This window comes from Aulonocara sp. 'chitande type north' Nkhata Bay, linkage group LG19 (genome assembly GCF_057382095.1).
Source record: "Aulonocara sp. 'chitande type north' Nkhata Bay isolate Kocher_YH1m ecotype deep benthic linkage group LG19, A_spYH_male_GT1.1, whole genome shotgun sequence".
Taxonomy (NCBI): Eukaryota; Metazoa; Chordata; class Actinopteri; order Cichliformes; family Cichlidae; genus Aulonocara; species Aulonocara sp. 'chitande type north' Nkhata Bay.
In genome coordinates, this window is record NC_141362.1 from 18,453,412 (window position 1) to 18,474,128 (window position 20,717).

General features: G+C 41.1%; 1 protein-coding gene across 8 annotated transcripts in view; it reads left to right on the top strand.

Moving 5' to 3' along the window:
• The window catches only part of kif6 (kinesin family member 6), a 74,182-nt gene that overhangs the window by 10,380 nt on the left and 43,085 nt on the right, over positions 1–20,717 (top strand). For all 8 annotated transcript variants that reach the window (XR_015126327.1, XM_086273984.1, XM_086273983.1 and 5 more), the window contains 7 exons: positions 3,905–4,052; positions 4,204–4,313; positions 7,108–7,237; positions 10,533–10,739; positions 12,505–12,648; positions 12,921–13,007; positions 18,865–18,968. Coding sequence is in view for 7 of the 8 variants with exons in the window: in XM_086273984.1 (XP_086130110.1) it covers positions 3,905–4,052; positions 4,204–4,313; positions 7,108–7,237; positions 10,533–10,739; positions 12,505–12,648; positions 12,921–13,007; positions 18,865–18,968 (930 nt within the window). In the remaining variant the exon portion in view is untranslated. The remainder of the gene's footprint in view (positions 1–3,904; positions 4,053–4,203; positions 4,314–7,107; positions 7,238–10,532; positions 10,740–12,504; positions 12,649–12,920; positions 13,008–18,864; positions 18,969–20,717) is intronic.

A 20,717-nucleotide genomic window follows, 5' to 3' on the forward strand; every position in this document is an offset into this window, starting at 1 on the left:
CTGAACAGACCTGAAAGTGAAGTGTGGAACTGGTTTGGCTTTCATCCATCAGATACACAACAAAGCACTATTTTTGGTAGAGCGTGCTAGCGGGCGATCGTTATTACCGTGTTTTTTGGAAAATACACTTAAAATCAATCCTTTGATTTTTCTGAAAATCAAGAGTGCCCCTTATAATCCTGTGTGCCTTATGTATGAATTCTGGTTGTGTTTACTGACCTCGAAACGATTTTATGTCGTACACGGCGCTCGAAAATCTGTCAAATGTTTTAGTACGACTTTGCTAAGCTACGAACTCGCACCGCTTGATGGATTGTCGGAGCATTACGGCTATCGTAGGCAGGAGCCTCGCGGAGTGACACGTACTGTGCTTCAACATAATATTACAGTATTGTGTGTGTATAACCTCTTTAAGTTTTGTGGATATTATACATGGTTATGCTGAGGATACGTACGCCCAATATGAATTTGCATTTGCAGTGTTACATTTTTATATAACTTTAATGCACATAAAAACAGCTGCTTGTTTAAGTGAAAATGCATTGATTTTTTTTTTGCACTAATAAAGTTGTGGAGTTGTAAACTAGTTTGTCTAGTGTCAATTATATCGTCAGTTATATCGTTATCGCAAATTTTCAAATGTATATCGTGATAAATATGTTTGGTCATATCGCCCTGCTCTAGTGACTGTAGTAGTAACTGTTCCCTCTCTGTGTCCCCATGGCTGTTTCTCCCCCGGCCTAAGTGTTAAGTCCTCGTCTCCATATTTGTTGTGGTTGATGTTTTATTTTGATAGTCCCATGTTCTGCGTTTAGGGTATTTAGTTTTGCTTCCTCCCTGTCTCCTTACGTCAGATTAGTTCCAGCTGTGTTTCCCTCCTGTTGCACATTCCCTCATTACCTTCTGTGTATATATTGTGTTAGTTTCCCTTTGTTTGGTCGTCTGTTTGTCATGTGTCAAGCTCAAGTCCCCCCATGTTAGTTTTGTGTTTGTTTTCTCCTGCCTTTCGTTTTTTGTTTTTGTTTGTTTTTTGCTTCCCAGTTTCTAATAAACAGCTCACTCTTTGTGGAAATCAAGTTTTGTTTTCGCGTGTCTGCTTTTGGGTCCACACTTCAACCTTCACATGGTCTTGACAGAGCACAGACCTTGACACAAACAAAATATTTAGCTAAATATAAGAGATAAACAGGCGAAATGCTAGTGAAAAGGAAGTTAACCTACATGAAGGTATTAAGCTGACAGTCATGGTTAAAACGATGAATGGTATTTAAGAAACGGTGATCGTTGTTATTCTGTTTCATTCAGGAATTTGCAGCAGTTTCGCTGTTGTTGCACTAAAACTCGGCTGCCTATCATCTCGGCTAGCAGTAACTGTCAGGTTGCTGTTTTGGTTGGTGCTCTGTCATACTTGGCACACTTCAAGTTTAGCCAAAAGCTCTAACTCGTTTACTTGCACTAAAGTCTGTGTCTGTGCTGTGGTGTAACTGGAACCAGTTATTTCAACTCCAGCACAGTAGCTTAAAAACAAACCAGCATTAATAGCTCCACAAGGGGACGAGCCAGTGAAATGATGTCGGGCTGACACGTCAAACCCTCTATCAGGACAGTAATCTATTTCACAAGGCTGTGAAACCTGCTGCTGAAGTTCAGTTAGGGTCTGTTCAGTTTTATCTTTGCACCTGAAGAGGTTGGACACACAGCTTTGCATTTAAACAACAGAAAGAACAAGGATCTTTTGAGCGATCACTCTCCAATCTCCAGGAAAGTTGAGGTGTAAACAGGAACAAGCATTGGGAAACACCCAAGCCTCAGTGGCAGGGCCCAGGCCGCATCATTAGTACTGACATTAAGCTAAACACTGAGCCAGTGTCTTTTCCCCACGCCTGCCAATCACTTCCATGACTCACAGTAGATTAAATGGACGCCCGTTGGCTGACCAACCAACCGCCGTTCTCATAAGTGGACCCAGTGTTCTATTTTAACTGAGATGCAGTTTTTTCCCTCGCCCTTTTCATACAGGGTGTGGAACACAGGGAAGGAAACCCACACGTTGCTCAAACCTTGGCTCGCCTACACCATTAGAATAAGTGCGAGGCTTAAGTTCGTTTATAATTCATCTCGAAAAATATAGTGTAAAGATATCCTTTTTCCTTGCTATTGGCAGAGTCAGGAGCACACAGGATACCCACACCTTTGATCCAAGCTCGCGTGTCAGAGGCCCCTCTGTCATTTTACCATTACTAGCTGGTTTATTTCCAAGAAGACACAAAATTTGTTTTGCCTATAAATTTTGTCTCATGTGAGCTCTATCATTTTTAGATGTTCATTTCATTCAGACAGATCTGAATACCATTGGTTTCCATGGCCCTGAGCACGTGCAGAAGGACATTTCTGTGCCAAACCAAAATTTACCGGACCTGCTACAGCTGAGTGGTTTTGGGCTCTTTCTGTCACTCCACCACATTCCTCCTTCACCGGCAGATATCTGTCGCCATTGCAGTTCTCTGCTCGCCGTCGCCATCCGTTCCTGTGGATTTGAAGTGTCACATTCAATTAACAAAGGCCTCTGGTGTCTGCTGAAGAGTACAGTCAATGGTCTTTTTCAGATTTAAAATGCTGATGTCATTGGAGGCGTATGAGCAAGAACTGGTGACATTTAGGGAAGTCCAACCAAATCCAGTTTTATTTATAGGACCAAAACAGCAAAGCAAAGCAATGAAAATGACAAGAAACAAAAGGCAAGAAGACACCACTCTCATTCTGAGTTAAAAGGCAAGGAGCAAAAAATGAGGGGATCTTCTGTGGCTGAAAAAACTCAGTTACCTTTTGTTTTGAGTCAAGCTTCAGGGACTGCAAGGAGCAGCTGGTCCACTGACCTCACCGACCTCAATGGGACTCTTGCAGTCAGCAGCTTACATATGTAAGTTGGTGCTGATCTATTAAAAGTTATAAAAACAAATAATAAAACTTAAAATGGGCCCTAAAATTAATGGGAAACCAGTGGCAGGAAGCCACGATGGAGTAAATGTGCTCATGTTTGTGTGTACCCGTTAAAAGATGAGCATAACTGTGAGCATTACTGAGGTTCGTTACTGCTGATATTATATACAGCTGCAAAGGGCCCAGGTCCAAGAGAGGCGCGACACAACCACATCTGGAAGTGAACACAATAACCTCAGTTTACTAAAATTTGAAAAATTTAAGGCCATCAGAATTAGAAACATCCACATTTGGCCAAGACAAGAAATTTGAGTCCAGTTCACTTTGCTGTTCTGCACTGGGTACCAAGCCCCAAGTGTGATCTTGTTCCTTCCAGAGGTCTTTATAAAGGAAAAGTGAGAGTACGTCAGTGGGACAGGACAGGGTGGGCTAAGTTACAGTTTTCTTTAAAAATGAAAAAGTATTGTTCACAGGTTTGTGCCACTTGTTTCCAGACTTCAAAGTGGACCTATTCTGGTCATTCAGAAATATATTTTTATGGCTAGACTCTACTAGAGCAACTCTGCATGATTTACAGTTCAAGAGACAGCTGTCATTTAACTTATACTTGGCCCTTCAGTTCACTCGATAAAGCTGTTTTAGCTTTATGTGAATGATGGCCTTCATATTGATCAGATGAAGAAACTATTGGGAGATATTAGTGCACTGTCCACCACTATCATGTGTTTTGAAAGAATATATATTTAATGCCAAGGAGCTTTCTTTTACTTTAATTTGTCACCTGTGTTTATGTATTTGTGTGCCTTCGACTTTTAGAGAAAGGAGTCAAGCACAACTTGAAAAGTATAAACATGGCATTAGTGATAGATATTTAATGGCTCATTTACATGGTAGTACTTTTATTTTTTGACTTTAGCTTGAATTATTCGCGAAAACTTTGCTAATAATGTGGGTGTCTTTGCAGTGTGTTGGCTGGCTATAATGGCACCATATTTGCATACGGCCAGACAGGAAGCGGGAAGACCTTTACCATCACAGGAGGGGCTGAGCGGTACAGCGATCGTGGGATTATTCCTCGCACCCTTTCCTACCTATATGAACGGTTCAGCCAGGTCAGCAAACTGTTGTTCATTTGCCTGTTTTTCAGTTGATTATGTGCAGAACATAACAATCGTCTTTTTACCCATTATTATTATTATTATTAGCTTCAGAAAAATGTCAAAAATATGTAAGTCTTTTATGTGATTTATTGGTGCTCCACAGGACAGCAGCATGGTTTATACCACACATATCTCTTATCTGGAGATCTACAATGAGATGGGATACGACCTTCTGGATTCCCGACATGAAGCATCTCGACTGGAAGACCTACCGTCAGTGCCCATTTTCTTATTTTTAAGCGGTTGCACATGTCAACAACTAGGGTCATATGGTGTATATTTTAACTTTAATTTAGCCACCTCAGCCTGGCTCACAGTTATTGTGTGGTGAAATATGGAGACTCTAGTGTTTAGCAGCCCACTATGAACTGCCAGCTGACATAATGAGGCTGTGGGACCGCAATGGATGTGGTCAACCTGGTGGCAGACTGCAGGAGAGCAAAAGAGTCATGTGGATAAATAGTTTTTCAAAGCTGGTCATTGCAGCCGGTCTTTTTTTGTCCATCTGCCATTTGTTTGCAGGATTTCATGGGCTCTTTTGTTGCTTTACTCAGAACCTTTTTCTTGTTTGTTTGTTCCTTTCCGTCGTGATCCTCTTTTTTACTTTGCCTCCATCTTTCTTTGCAATCCTAATTTCCATCTGTCTAGACGCTGGTCTGTGCATTTAATTTTTTGCCTATTGTGTTTGTGTCACACACAATATTTATATTCATTCACTTTATTTTACCTTTAGTGGGACCTTCTGAGGTATTGCCATTGAACCCATGATAGGACTTATCAGTAGTTGTGACAATATTGTACCTGGCTCATTCCATGTAAATTGAAGCACATAGTCAGGGGACTAGGTCTGCGACCCAGTATTCTCTCTATTGTTTGTATTTTCTCTCCTCTGTGTCCCTCTCTCGCTCCCTCTCTCTGTCTCTTGTGTCAAGCTTGCACGTCCCAGTTCATGTCTCTCCATGTTTCCTCTTTTATTTTGAAAGTCTTCTGTTTCCATGTTCAGTGTGTTTAGTTTTGCTTCCCCTGTGGCATCTTGTTCATTTGTGTCAGAGTTGTCTCCCCAGGTGTGTCCACTTCCCTCATTATCCTTCTGTGTATCTAAGTCCTCTGTCTTCCTCTGTTCATTGTTGGGTCATCTGTTTACTTCATGTCAATTCTTGTCAGTTTACAGAGTCTTGCTTTCTACTTTTCATGTTCATGTCAGGTTTAGTTTACTTCACGTCCATGTTTCACATGTTCCTATTCAGTTTCATGTTCTTGTTGTCATAGCTGTTTATAACAGTCTTTCTATGACATTTGGTATGATGGGATATATCCTAGATTCAGTAGAAAATTGTACCAATTAAGTGTCCATGACAGTTACAAAAGCGGGAATTGGTACCTTGGGTGCTTTCTATGTTTTTACTGAAGAATTTAAATAGGAATTTAAATGGGAATGACGGTACAATAAAAGTACGGAGACGGAAAGAAACAACTCGTGATCCAAAGCATTCCATATCATCTATCACACATGGTGGAGGCAATATTATGGCACTGGCATGCCAATGCAGCGGAGTGTTTATTGATGATGTGACTGCTGATAGAAGTAGCAGGATGGATTCTGAAGTGTACAGGTCTATGCTCTTCTCAGATTCAGCCAAATGCTGCAATCTGATTGGACAGTGCAAATAGATAATGGTCCAAAGCAAAGTAGAGAAGCTACCCAAGAGTTTCTCAAGGCAAAGAAATGTGATGCTACTCAAAGGCCAAGACAATCACCTGATGTTAACCCAGTAGAGCATGCTTTTCAGTTTAAAAACCGAATGCAGAAAGATCCACATACAACAGGTAACTGAGGATGGCTGCAGTAATGGTTCAGCAGAGCAGCTGATTTCACAGGGTTTATGTATGTAACTTACATTTTACTTTAAATTACATTTCATGCAACTTACGGCAAAACTATTATTTTTTGCTACCTTAGACTGAAAACAGTCGGTCTTGTGCTTTTGCAACTTAAAATCTAGAAGAATCAAGGCAAATGTGTTCCTGCATGTTCCTTTTTTCTCAGAAAAGTTAAGTAATTAGGTTATACCCATGTAGAGGCAAAAATAGACTTTTACTGTCACCTCTGTTTCTGAGAGTGTTATCCAGTATTTTCATGTACTTGCTCGATTTAGGTTTCTCCTCTCCATTCACAGAGAATCCAGCTCAAGGTTTAGATACCCACAAATCACAGTCTTCTGGAAATAGACAGTGCCCGTCGTTAACTGTGCTCTGGCCACACTTGCTGATTCAAGGAGAAGCTGTGGCACTGACTGATGTCTCTCTTTCACTGCCTACAGTACCCCATTCTCTTCTTTATTTATTATTTCCATCGCATACTCAGTTTTCCACCCTCTCGATGCCAGAAGTCTGCAAATTACCTTAATCCATTCTCAGTTTTTGTAAAAATACAATAAACATTTATATTTCGGGTTGGCGTGGCTGTTTAGGAAAACAACCCTGCCAGGCCACAGCTTTTAATCACATTAAGATTAATTCTGTTTTATCAAACCACCTCAATTGCCTACACATGTTAGTATAATTGTCTGCATGTGTTCGCGTATCATTCCACCCTCTTTGACATGTCAGTCTAGTAGCCATCGTGTCACAGCCCCTGTGGCGGGATGGAAATAATGTGGTGAGATCACAGGGGTTCCTTAAGTGCACCGTATTTCAAAGGGTGCCTGATGTGGGCAAGAACCAATCACCTGTTTGTTTTTAAAAGCAAGCCCTGTCTGTTATCAAATCATGAACTCCCAGATAGATAAAGCACAAAGTGGGTCGCAGCCCACACTGACATGCATGTGTGGTTTGTTTGGATTCAGAGCTGAGCGACGCCTGGTGAAGAGAGGGAAATGGATGACATAACTCAGATAATTCTTTTTTTGTAATTGCTTTGCTTGGAATGATTGGGGGTTTTGTCTGATTTCTGGTCATTTGTCTTTGATAATTCTCCCCATTAAAGATTCTTTTTCTGTTTTTTCAGAAAAGTAATGATTATGGAGGATCAAGACCAAAACATCCATCTGAGGAACCTGTCCCTGCAGCAGTCAGTGAATGAGGAGGAGGCTCTAAATCTACTCTTCCTTGGTGACACCAATCGTATGATCGCTGAAGTAAGAGCAAAAAGGGAAATAAAGGCTTCTGCTTTTTAATTTACATGCTATGAAAGCAGTGTTAAGAATTAGGATTGTAGGCAGCATACAAAAATATCGCTAACAACTACCGGGGTAAGCAGCATAAAAGGCATTTTTTGTCCACAAATGCAATATGCGTTCTAAAAGGTACCTTAAGACCCATCTAAAATATTATTTTGGTCCCATGTGGTCCTTTTTACCGTTTTTTTCCCCAGTAAAACCAAGCATTCTCTCTATAATTTATGTTTATGTTGTGGTGTTGTTTTTTTCCACACTCAGACGCCCAGACTCCCCACGCTGATGAGACATGCGGTGGGTCAGCTTTTGCTTTGCAACCTGAGCTTTGGAGCAAAAGGCTGATCTCACCTCGTTTGCTCGTTTCGGTAGTTTGTAAGTAAATAGCAGACAGTAAAAGTGAACAGGATAATCAGGTTTCAAACAGGCTCTTTAGTCTTAATGAGAATGTTGAAGTGTGCGGCTGTGATGCTATCATGAAACAAAACCAAAGTAAAAAAAATATAGTAGCTGTTTCAGGATCTAAGATTGAGTTTCTGGAACTTTTTAATATGTTTAGTAGGTAGTGTTTCATACGAGTATCACAAAATGAGGGAAAATATGAACATCAAATAATGCAGTTATTCCACTGAGCCTCATCTAGACAGGAATTGTAACACAAACATGTGAGACAGAGAGAGCAGCACCAAAGGCATTTAAAAACCACGAAACAAGCAAAAGGTTCTGCAATAAGGACATTAAGGATTCAGCGGAATTAAAAATACGAGGGAAGAAAAAAAAACTAGAAACAATAAAAATACAATTCAATACAGCACCTGCTCGACTATGACAAGAACAAGTCTGTTTGGCAACAGACGAGGTTAAACATAAGAGTCTAGTAATGAGATGGACAGAATACTTGATCACAGGTGAGACTAATTCAGCAGAGGTTATATTAATGGCGGTGGGACAATCACAAAGAGTGGAAAATAACTCTGTATGTGATCTTTCCGCGACCCCCTCAGTGTCAGAGCCCGGACCCTGAACAATATTACATTTGTTTTGCATCTGTTTGGTTGACACGCTTCCTATGTCAATTGCTGTGAAACCTTCAGGGATATTTCAGTGCAAACACATTCTCAGAAGTCTCATTATAAAACTTTTAAAGGGTTGCGATGTGCAGCAGGGGAGACCCCACCGCTGTCCACCCACATTCAGACTTTTGTTGACTCGTCCTCTTTGGGACTTCATCACAGGAAGGTTTCTCTTGAGCCTGAAGCAAACAAAGAACCCTCCACATGGTCAAATGGTCTCTGCCAGAATCAAGTCCTTGCTCCATGCAGACCCTCCAATAAAGCAATGCTTTCTTTCTTCTGTTACTCCCAGCCATGTGGCTAATAGATGACACATCGGATCACATCGCACTCCGCAGGCAGTGAGCTCACTCGGTTTGAGACTTTACAATCCCCTCCACAACTTTATTGAACAGGACTTAAAAAAAAACACACCTTAGCTTCACAAGGAAAGGTTTCCTCTCATTTGCTCTTTTCTGTTTCGGCTTCACATCGATGTCGGACTTAGACCTCTCCTCTTCTCTCAGATTTCCCCTCCAACTTATGGGGGTGAGCTGGGTGCATAGAACCAGAATAGAATCCAATCAGAATCAAAATTATTTACATGTTTGTACACAAATAGCCAAATTTCAGCTTCCCTCTCAGTATTTTGGATCAGCAAACTCTATATATTTAGCAGTTTGTAGCACCACTTTCTGTTGATCCCCTGCGACACTGTGTGTGGTTAGTGTGAGGTTATCATAAGGTCTGCATGTGTGAGAATAAAGGACATGACTCCATTGAGGACAACTTGTACTTTACTGATGTTACTCCATAGTTTATATGTTTTGAATAGGGATACTTTCCCCTGTGGACACATTGTTTATAACTATTAATATCCATTGTGTCCCCAGTGTGCCTGCATGCTTATATGCTAAGTTACTCTATGACTTCTGGAACTATGATCCATCTGTTCATTCATCCATCCTATCATCAATCCATTTCCCTCCTGTCGGGAAGGGGGGCTGAAGCCCATTCCAAATGCCACAGGGCAAAAGACAGGATATAACCTGAGCATTTATGCTTTCTATATTTAAACATCTTTAGCTTGCTGTGCTTCTGCAAGCCTCCCTTGTGCCAGCTTCTCCCTGTCTTGCTTTTTCTGATTTAATAATCATCCTTACTTATCATTTACATCACTGCTCTGTTTTCCACCTCAAGTTTTCCATCTGTCTACATGGTAGGTCCCACAACATATATCCATATCCACAAGACTACAGATGGAAAAGGGTTCCTGAAGTAAATTCTCTAATTTAGCATGGACACACTATCCCCAACCTTGACCCATTATGCAAAACTATTAGAAATGCGATCCCAGCTCAACATATAAGAGCTGCCTCACGTTACTTTGGGGATACAATATGGAGAAAAGATAGACATGTGTAGAGTTAAGGGAATTTGCACTGAGGAAAGGGATGACAGCAGAGGGTTAAGATAGTGAAAGATCTGTCACTAGCTGTCATGACCCTAACAGTCAGGTGTTGGCACTTTTATGCCGAGAGTAAGTCAGAGTCAGAGCAGCTTTTTTAGACTGTCTATGGTGATCTTTTTTAGCAGTGAGAAAAAGTGGCTCATGTCAATATCTTAGATGACTGAGAGTTACAAGATGAGATTAGAAAGGAGGTGTCATACCTCCTTTCTAATTAAAAGCTGCTTAATAAAACCTGCATCATGTGTTCAAACTGCAAGAAGTGCATGCTCAGCGCTATGTCAGTGAATGTCCATTTCCTCCGTTTATTCTGTCAGCAATGCCCTCATCCTCCTCTAGTTAATAAAACTTGTTTGTGCAGAGTGACTCATGCTCTATTTCTGTTTCCTTCTGGTCTCAACCTGCTTTCTGCTGTTCCAGTGGCCTTCTGAAAATCAGCCTCAGCTTTTGTCAAGCCGCTACCATGTGTTCACCGCGCATTGGTTGCACATGCTGTGACTTTGATCTATAAATGAGTGGGAACAAGAAAAAAAAAAAGAATCAAAGGGAACGTGTTTTTTTGTTGTTGTTTGAATTGGAAAATACCAGAAATGAAGAATTAATTCCCCCCTTTGTTTTTCTGGTTTCACCACGTGTGCCAGTTTATCAGGATTCAGGATTATTACTCTCTCACAAACCTGCAACTGCAACATTATTTTAAAATCTGTTCTTGTCACTTGACCACTTTTGTCATCCTCAGACTCCCATGAACCAGGCGTCCACTCGTTCCCACTGTATATTCACTGTGCACCTATGCAGGCGTGAACCTGGTTCAGCCACCCTGCGGCGATCCAAGCTCCACCTGGTGGATCTGGCAGGATCGGACCGAGTTAGCAAGACTGGTTTAAATGGGCAGCTGCTCACCGATGCAAAGTATATCAACCTCTCTCTCCATTACCTGGAACAGGTAGGCTCTTTTTTTTCTTTGTTATATATTAATACAGATTAGAATAAAAAAAAAAACATGTTTAGTGTAAAGATATAATCTATCAGTTGGTTTAATGTTTGTTTTCTTGTTACTGATACCAAACAGAAATTTAGCTCTTTCCCCAAGGACTTCAGTTGCTTCATTTGTACTACTCCCTGTGAGTTAATAACATTGACTGGATAAAAAAAGATGGAAATAGCCACTGTGAAATCTCCCACTAATTTGTGAAGGCCCGTTTTGAAGCCCTGGGCTGACTCAAAGACACTGTGCACTCATATACTGAGAGTGGCTGCAGTGTGTTTCCTATGATATCGTGCACACTCCGCCAGGTTGACAGTTTATCCCTGGAGATTTTGCAGAGTACTGCAAAACTAGTAGAGAAATAAATTACTTTCTACATCGAGTAAATAAGTAGTGTAGAATATTGCTTTTTTAAAGAGTAACAATTGATGTACAATTCATTACATTGTTGAGAATGGAGGCAGTTTGGTTAGCAAACTGCATTCATAAACTGAACAGATGCAATGCGCAGACACACATATTGAGTAACAGGTAACAAATAAAGGACTAATAAAATGGTTGAATTTTACTCACTAAACTGAAGCATAGACTGCTTGGATGCGCTATACCAGCGGTCCCCAACCCCCGGGCCTCGGACCGGTACCGGTCCGTGAGTCGTTTGGTACCGGGCAGCGAGAGTTGAGGCTCAGGTGTGAAATGTATAGTTTTCAGGGTTTTTATCGGTTTTCAGCGTTATTTTGTTATCGTTTTTATTGTTTACTCGGTTTTTACTTGGTCTTTTCACGTGTGTTATGAATAAATTTTCTTTTTTTCGGTACCGGTACTAGTTTTATTTTGTTGTATTTATCCGCAACACCTTAAAGGCCGGTCCATGAAAATATTGTCGGGCATAAACCGGTCCGTGGCGCAAAAAAGGTTGGAGACCGCTGCTATATACCACAGATAAGCCATTGAAAATGCTCCAAATGGCATCAACTGCACACACACGCACACACACACAAACACACACACACAAACACTGTGTAAAGATGTAGTTTAATGGCCAAACTAATGGATGAAGGGTGGCAGACTGTGTCAGCACACCTATCTCAGTTATCCATGTTAAGCAGTTATAAATAATATTCACTTGCAAATGTTAAAACGTATCCATAGAGGTCAAAAAAGAGGCCAGGCTTTAAATAGGCTCTTTAATGCTGTAAAGTTGGAAATCTTAACATGAAAGTCTAAAGGGATTTTGGAGCCAGCTTCAAGTGGCCATTAGAAAAACTGCAATTTTTGCCACTTCATCAGTGGCTTAATTTTTAAGCTTTTTAAGCCCATTGGTAATAAACCCAACAATGCTACTCAACACATGACTCTTACCCTTTTTCTGTGTATGTAGTCTTTTAGTCTCTGGCCCATATTTGTAGGATTTGGGCGTGGACATTTCCAGTCTACATATTAAAAAGCTAAACTGTTGGCTGAGAATGCCCGATTTTTGTTTTCAAGCTTTTTGTTTTGCAGTTCGTCCCTCGTCGGCTCTTCATACAGATGTATATCTGATTGGCCAGTAGAATTCTGTAAGCAGCGTACAGATAGAAAGGTCTCATGTAGTGAAGATGTGATTAACACTGTAGAAATAATGCAAAAATAATGGCAGCCTTTTGAATCATGAGCCGTGTGCCAACTTTTCCCTGGTTTGCGTGGTATTTCTCAGTCATGTCAGCACTTTTCTCTTCCTCAGGTCATCATAGCACTGTCAGAGAAGAATCGTTCCCATATTCCCTACAGAAACTCCATGTTAACGTCTGTTCTGAGGGACAGTCTTGGGGGCAACTGCATGACCACCATGATTGCCACTATGGCAGTTGAGAGAAGGAACCTCGAGGTAAGCATGGTTACAATGAGGACATGTTCAGACACAAGTCTCTTAGATTCCCTCAAAAAACAATACTTTATTGTAGTTTTAGGACACTACTTTTGTCGGTGGGCTTCGTAGAGAAACTGTTGTTACCTTTGTTGAGTCTCTGCATGCATTCCTTTGAGGAAATGTACAGTATCACATGATTACTAAATTATGGTGTAATCAGGGGTATTCATTTTTCCCCCTCCTATTGACAGATCAGATCACTGACAGATTTTTCAAACTATTTTCCTCAGGAGTCCATCTCGACGTGTCGCTTCGCACAACGTGTGGCTGTCATCAAGAACGAGGCGATACTGAACGAAGAACTGGATCCTGCGCTGGTGAGACAATCAGACGCTCGCGCTGCTTCGCCAGGCCCTCGGAATTCTGACGCTGAGCTGCACAATCACACCACAGATCCATGACTTAATGTGCCGTTTTATTTTGGCCAGACCCTCCCTTAAGCTTCCAGACCTTAAATTGATCGGCAAATGAACAGCAGTGAGAATCCAGTTTCTAAACTAAGTGTAACCCACCATGTGCTTAAGTGTCCTCTTTGGGTTTCCAGCACCAAGTTAGTTTTTCCATTGTGACACAGTCAGTCTGAAAGAAGCCGTTTTCCACCCTCAACATGTGGACGCCCGTCCATCTTGTGATATTTAGACTGCTCACACGTCCTGTTTGCAATCTCTCTCTGTCTTGTTTACATGCCTCCAATTCTGTTATGGCATATTCTCTCCCAATAATTCCCAGCCTCTTGAGAAAATATTCAGCTGGTGTATACATATGTCCTTCACACAGTCATGCAAGGAAGCAGAAATTACACATTGCACTCCTCACTGAGTAGTGTTTCCCCAGATGTAGTTATGAGGAGACTTTTTTTTTTAAACCAAGAGTGGGTAGTCGGCTGAACATCATTATTTTTATTTGGTATCTATATATTTGGGATTAACTAATAATACTTTTTCAGGGGTGGTACTGGTAATTATTAATTTAGCAAGGAATAAGCAATACCTCAGGAAGTTTTGAATAAATTCTGATTAAAACTTGTAGGGGTGTAGAGTGGCAGCCCGTTCTCACTCCCGAGGCATTATATACTGACGATTTGTCAAGTCCCGCGGCGTTCCTGAGGAACGTGAAAGGTGACCGTCCGCGTTCTTATGCTACATGCCGGGTTATGGATGAAATCTAGTAGAATGACAGTCCCGCGGTAATACACAATCCAGCTATGTATTTCAGCCCTAACCCTAACCTCATCCCTAAAATACACTCATTAATCACATACCTGATAACAGTTCATTTAATTTACTTATAATAACAAAGCCTACAGGGGATATAAACTCTACACAAATAAGTAGCAACACAGGACAAAAACTAACAAAAAAACAGGGCTCATCAGGAGGAGAGGAGTGCCTTACAGTGGACACTATAAATCAGGGGTCCCCAATCCCAGTCCACGAGGGCCGGTGTCCCTGCAGGTTTTAGATGTGTCCTTGATCCATCACAGCTGATTTAAATGGATAAATTACCTTCTCAACATGTCTTGTAATTCTCCAGAGGCCTGGTAATGAACTAATCATATGATTCAGGTGTGTTGACCCAGGGTGAAATGTAAAACCTGCAGGGACACCGGCCCTCGTGGACTGGGATTGGGGACACCTGCTATAAATACACAGGCAAGAACATGAGGGTACGAGGAACAGGTGGGAACACAGCCGGAAGAAATTAGACCTAAGGAGACACGAGGAAACGCAAAGTCAACACACTGACATAAGACACGGACCTTCACAATAAAACAAGAAATACACCTGGCTCAAGGGCACAGACTTGAAACTACACAGAGGGGACAGAAAACAGGGACCTGAGAACTAGAAATACAAAACAAACCATCAACCTATCAGTCAAAACCTAGAAGAAAACAAAGCTCAATGATAACACAAAAAACCAAAATGCTGGATCACCGACCCAGGATCATAACAACTATTAGCTTAAAAGGTAATGCAGCCTAGAGACTGCTTTGAGCTCTTGGGGGCTTTTTTGTTGTTATTTCATTCACTAATAATAGGAAATCACATAATCACAGCCAGGTTAACCTCTGGCACGATGCCCCTCCTTCACTATTTGTGGTAAACTATATAACACTGTTCTTAACAAAGCTACTCTTTGCCTCACAGAAATAATTTATTTAAATTCTCAAAAACAGTAACAAAATAGTAATTCTAGTTATACTAGATACTTTGGAATACCTGTCACACCTTCCACTGTTGCAGTTTGCAAACCTGGTAGTTGTTAAAAAGGCCTAATGGGCAGATATATGGTAGCGAGTCATCACTCCTGTATATACTTCCTCTGCTCCCAACCTATCGACAGCTACTGTATTACTGCTGCTGCTAAGAGTTGGCTGGCCACTTGCAAACCCCACAGAGGTATTTTTAAGAGAGTCTGCGGCCGGCTCAGTAATTGTGACAGTGTCTGGCTGCTCCCAGTCGGGTCCGGCACAGTTACAGCTCCAGGCAAACCCAACCTCCATGGGCAAACCTCTTGTCTCTGTTTATGGATTTTTAGTGTATTTCTCATTTTATGTTCATTGCTTCTGTCTCATCTATCTCTCGGCCCAGTTTACTGAGGAAAATGCAAAGCAAGCAGCAGCGCAGCATGCAGAATAGAGTGATGTCATTTATTGTGGTTTGGGGGGGACACACTGACTCCAATTTTTGGCCTGCCCCGTCTGAAGGCGCACTGTGTCTTGGAGTCGCTGGCTTTGGTGATTTAAAACCTGAAGTTTGCTTTTCACAATGATTTGTCTGGTCCTGGTCCTATACTGTAGCCTGCAGGCTTCAAATCCTGAGGAGCAGGAAACCAGCCAGACCAGACAAAACACTGAACACGTCTCTCACTGACAGGCAAAGAATGAGGTGTTGAAAGTGACCTGTGATGATGATTAAGTCAGCCACAGTGGCCGCACCATATAAGGCTGCATCGGTTAGTTCCTCTAAGAGCACTGATGTTGGCGTTAATCCTTCAATTAGACCCGGCTGATCCCAATCTGCATTCATCAGTGGAGATTGTCAGCAGCTATTGTAACAGTCACATCGCACTGATGCATTTATGTGTTAATGCTCCCATTATTTATATTTCTTTAATTCTTAAAAGGGTTAAAAATGTTGGCTTGAGGTTATGCATTTGTGCAGAGGTTAACTTAGGGGCCCTCTTAAACTTAAAGCCAGTATTCACAAAAACGCAAACAACATCCAGCTTTAAAAGACAGCTCTGATTAGCTGTACCCCAAGTTGGTGCTTTAGTAGTATACCCCTTGGGTTACTTGTACTCCTGCTTGGGAATCACTGGTTCAGTGCAGTGCTTCTTGTTTTAGTCTGTAATACCAAAGTAGTGCCATATGACACAAGAAATTCAGCCCATGTGTTCGCATTTTGTTGTGGAGGATGAAAACCTAGCACACAGTTAGTTGTAATGGGAAATTTTGCCTAATCTTCCTTTATAAAAGAGGCCCCATAATAGCAGCATGTTTGTGAGTGGCATACTGCGTAACGCTGCACATATACATTTTTAAGGTGTAACCTGTGGTTATATTGCGGGTTATACTGCAGTGCTTACACTTTAGTGTGGGTGGTTATGTGCACAGGATAGAGGGTATGTTTTCAAGAAGAGGAGGTATAATTTAAAGTTAGGCCTGTTTAATGTTTCAAAGTTAATTGTGTTTGTCAGTACATAGACTGTGACAGACATAAAGGTAGAGAGAAAGAGGGAAAATGAACATCTAGATGTTTCTTCTATCATCAGATTTGTGTTGTTGGGTTTCCATAGGGTTTGCTGACATCATCAGTCACATGGTTTGAGTCCGTTTTTATTCAGAGCCTGCCCTGAAACTGTGGTGCCAGTGTGGGCTTGGCGCTCTGAAATAGACTGCGCAATTCTGCTGACCAACAACTGGTGGGCAGCTTTTGGGGATGCAGCTGGAAGAATTACATCAGACCACGAGCTCCAAAAAGGAGATACAGGGAGCGGCTCTGGTGAAGAGTGGTCAGATGTGGTGTTTGGTGTTAAAGCATACAATAAATACAGGGATGGGATGATGTGGGGTGATCGAGGTTGAAACAGCAAAGTCACGCCTTTCCAAAAACACACAACAGATCTGTTTCTTTTCAGAAGCGTCTCAAGTTGTGTTCGAGTGTCTGGCTGCTTTGGCTTTTCAGTTTGAGGTTGACACTCAGTCTGACCTTTGTCCTTGATTTAATTCTCACTGACCTTTAACTCTTTAGCAGTTCTGTGTCAGGAGTGGCACTGACTAACACTTGCACACAGTCGCTAATTTCTATTCCCTTTGCTCTTTGCTGTTGAGATATTTAAGTAGGATTTACCCTTAAGTAAGGGGGTTTTAGCAAAAAGAACAATGGCCACTTGTGTTTTTAGAGGGTTTAGTGTGTTGTTTCATTTGGGGATTTATGTAAAATTTTTATTACAGTGGGTTTGGCTTCATTTCAGTAATTTCATGATCCATTGACTGACTATTTTCCCCACCATTAACATGTAATTGCATGTCTCTGTTTTTCTCTTTTGGGACTGTTTCCTCTTTTTGAACAGATTTCCAGTGTGTAAATACCAAGTTATTGAGCCAGTCATTCACAATGTTTTTGCTGTCCGGATCTACATTTTCAGTTTACCATAGCACTTTACGTTAGGTCGTGGCACATGAGAATTGGACTCACCTCTGACCTCTTGCTCATCATCCTTCAACCTGGTTATTTTGGAGAGCTCTTCCTGTTAAAAGGAGTTTTTCCTTCCCACTGTCCCCAAGTGCTGCTCATAGGAAATCACCTGATTAGTGTTCTTCTCTCTGTTTAATATTGTACTGCCTATGCACAATGTAACTGTTGTGGTGAATTGGTCCCATGTCATTGCATTATTACACATCTGCAAAGTAGAGGTTCTTTTTTTACTTTTATAGAGAAACACGGTCATAATGGATAAAAAATGAATTTGCTGCTGATCAAAGTATCACAGAGTCAAATGTTTATCTATCTTTTGGTGTTAAGATGATGCAAGCATGCAGTAAAATCTTTTGTAAGTTGTAACAATTTGTTCTCTTTCTGCACACAAATCTTTTCCTCGTGTGGAGCCAATTCCCTGATCAGTCTGACACTTTAAGGATAAGAAGCACATTTCCTGTTTAAAATGTTTTTGTGGGTGATTGGCAGTATTAGTTCAGAGGACCTTAAACGATTAACCAAATCATGTCTCATCATACCATTATCCCCAGTATCACCAGAGTCACTGGTATCTCGCGTTTTAGTGAATTAATCAGAGTTAATAGAGCATTAACACATTCATGAAACCAAGCTGAACTGACACTGTCCCATGAGATGAGCAGTGTCCAAATCTGTGATCACTGACTGACTAATCCTTTACGTGTTAGGTAGCCAGATGGCAGTTAATCCTCTGCTAGACTGACACGAGGCTGCTTAGACTGACCTCTTTAGGCATAGAGCCTTTCAAAAGAGGCAGACTTATCTCCAGAGAGTAAAGGTTGTGGTGGTGAATTCACTTTTATCTTTTGTTATTGAGCCTCTTTAATCAAAAAAATCTCTCTAGGAGCCTTGGTTCTCAGTGATAAACAAGCATACTGCTGTCAGTGTAAATCACTCGAACGAGGCTTCTTGCTCTAAATAAAAACACCTTTTTTGATCAGTAGTGTTTCTCAGGCTTATGATTTTTTAAACATTAATATAAATTCTTCTTGTAACTATTTTTTTCCCAAACCTGGCTATCTAAGTACTTATTTAAGAATCCGTGTCTGGGCTTGGTGTCATACTTTTCTTTTTATACGTATATATAGAGTAACCAGACCCGGACAGCCAGCAGCCTGTTGGCTTGCTGAGTCCTTACCAAACACGTGTGGAGAGACAGCCACCGTTGAGGTTTAATGCTATTTTGTGTTTTGCTTTCTGCATTTTTCTTCTTCGAGTATCCACTTGTCTGGAATCACTTAAGTTTGACCTCAGAAAGCATCAGCAACATAAGCCGCAAGATTATTTTCAGCAGGATTGTCTCATCAGTTGGCAGCAGCTGGATAGTTTCTGTCTGCACGTGCTTGTGTATGAGCGTCTGTCTGTGTGGAGTACTGTACTTGCAAATGTGTGCATTAATCCCCACTTTCTGTGTATATGGTGTGTATTTCAGCTGATAGCAAGTTTGAAAAGAGAGATCCTGTCTCTTAAGGAGGAGCTGGCCATGGTGACTGGAGAGCAGAGAGACGACCGACTAACTCCAGAGGAGATCCAGAAGTACGTCACCTCTACTTTTTAAAGTCCTCGTACTTTTAATCGTTGCATCGTCAGATGTTGTTCTCGAGTTAACTAAGAATGTAGAGCAGCTCAAACGTGTATCCAAGCTCCACAGACTGTATGTAAAAGATGGAAGTAGCCGGTGTGACGTCACATAATGATATGTGGGTTCTGCATTAGTGTTATCACCATCATCATGTTGTTTTCTGTGCCAGAAGATGATCAGATGAAGATCACACAGACACAGATATTGCTAATTAGTGCTTAGTTAAAATCTTCGTGCCATTTAGTTTCACTGAGTCAGATATGACCATATTTGGATTAGAGGGTGGAAGGTTAAGCGCAAACACTAAGCGGTTTTGTTTGCAAGCTGCATCAACAAACTGTATAGCTGCATTCTTACCAACCTTGAGACCTCAGAATTAGGGAGACATTCAAAAGGGCTGTTGGGGGGGTGGTATACATATACATATATATACAAAACACTTGAATTTTACAATGTTTATTTATCGGATAAAATAAGTTAAATGACACCATTATCATTGTCCGGCCGGAAACAGCGGGGGTGTCCAAATTCAGAGGCTGCGTCCACCTGACCGGACCCGGCCTTCGCGCTCTAAGTGGGCCAGGTCCTCCGAAAGCTGGGTAGACTGGAAATGAGTGACGGTGAAATTGGATGGTCTAGCCTTCAGAATTACATCACGAGATCTTTCGGTGAAGTGAAACTCTGCCGTCTGCTCCTTACTATCTAAAATATAACCAGACGCTGGCGTAGATTTTCGACCATCTCACACTTCTGTTTAATCAGTTTTCTGTTTGACGTTTATTCAGCTGTGTGAAAACCCCGGAGGAACCCACCTGAGGGATTAATAAAGTTTTATTTTATCTAATCTAATCTAATAACTTTAATCTCAGCCAAATCGATTTACTCATGAACAAATAAAACACTGAAAAAGGCCAAACAATAACATGTTTAAGTTATTTAAGTGACTTATATATCATGTTTAACCTGAGTAGCGAAAGACCGAATTTGAAAACAATGTGCTGGGAGTTTGCTGTTCTCGTCGGCTCAGATATTTGAAGTTTGCACAGCTACATTCTCGCCTGAAAATACGCTAAAAGTAAAAGAGTAAAGAGTAATATTGAGCTAAGTAGCTGCAGTAGTAGTAGCCATTGTTGGAAACTGGAATTGGCTGGGCCAATCTGGGATATAGTTTTTCAATTTTGTTGTCCGAGTGGAAAATCGGGAGAAAATCGGGAGAAATTTGGGAGAATCGTGGTGCTGGGAGATTTTCGGGAGGGGCACTGAAATTCGGGATTCTCACGGAAAAATCAGGTGGGTTGGCATGTATGTATAGGTGCTACACAGAAGTACAGGTACCTGCTAATTAATACTAAGTAACAAACAATTTCATTGTTTCATCAGCCCCTAATATTATAATCAAATTATTATTATAATTATTAATTTGATCATTGGAGTGGAGACCAAACTATTTTCTGTAGTTAACTGTGAACATGTCTATTTCTGATGTAAAGCTGAATATTTAACATTGAGGTCTGTTGGGATAGTCGTTTTGCATTTCACTGAAGCGTTTCCTTCATTTTCAGGCCTAGAGAGTGCTGTGTTGATCCTCAGACACACAGAAAAGTGCAGAGTATACTTTATGAACTGTAATTTGTATTTGCAAAGCTCAAACCCACAGATTCTTAAGGAAAAATGTCTGGTGATTTATAAGTATTTGGGGACTG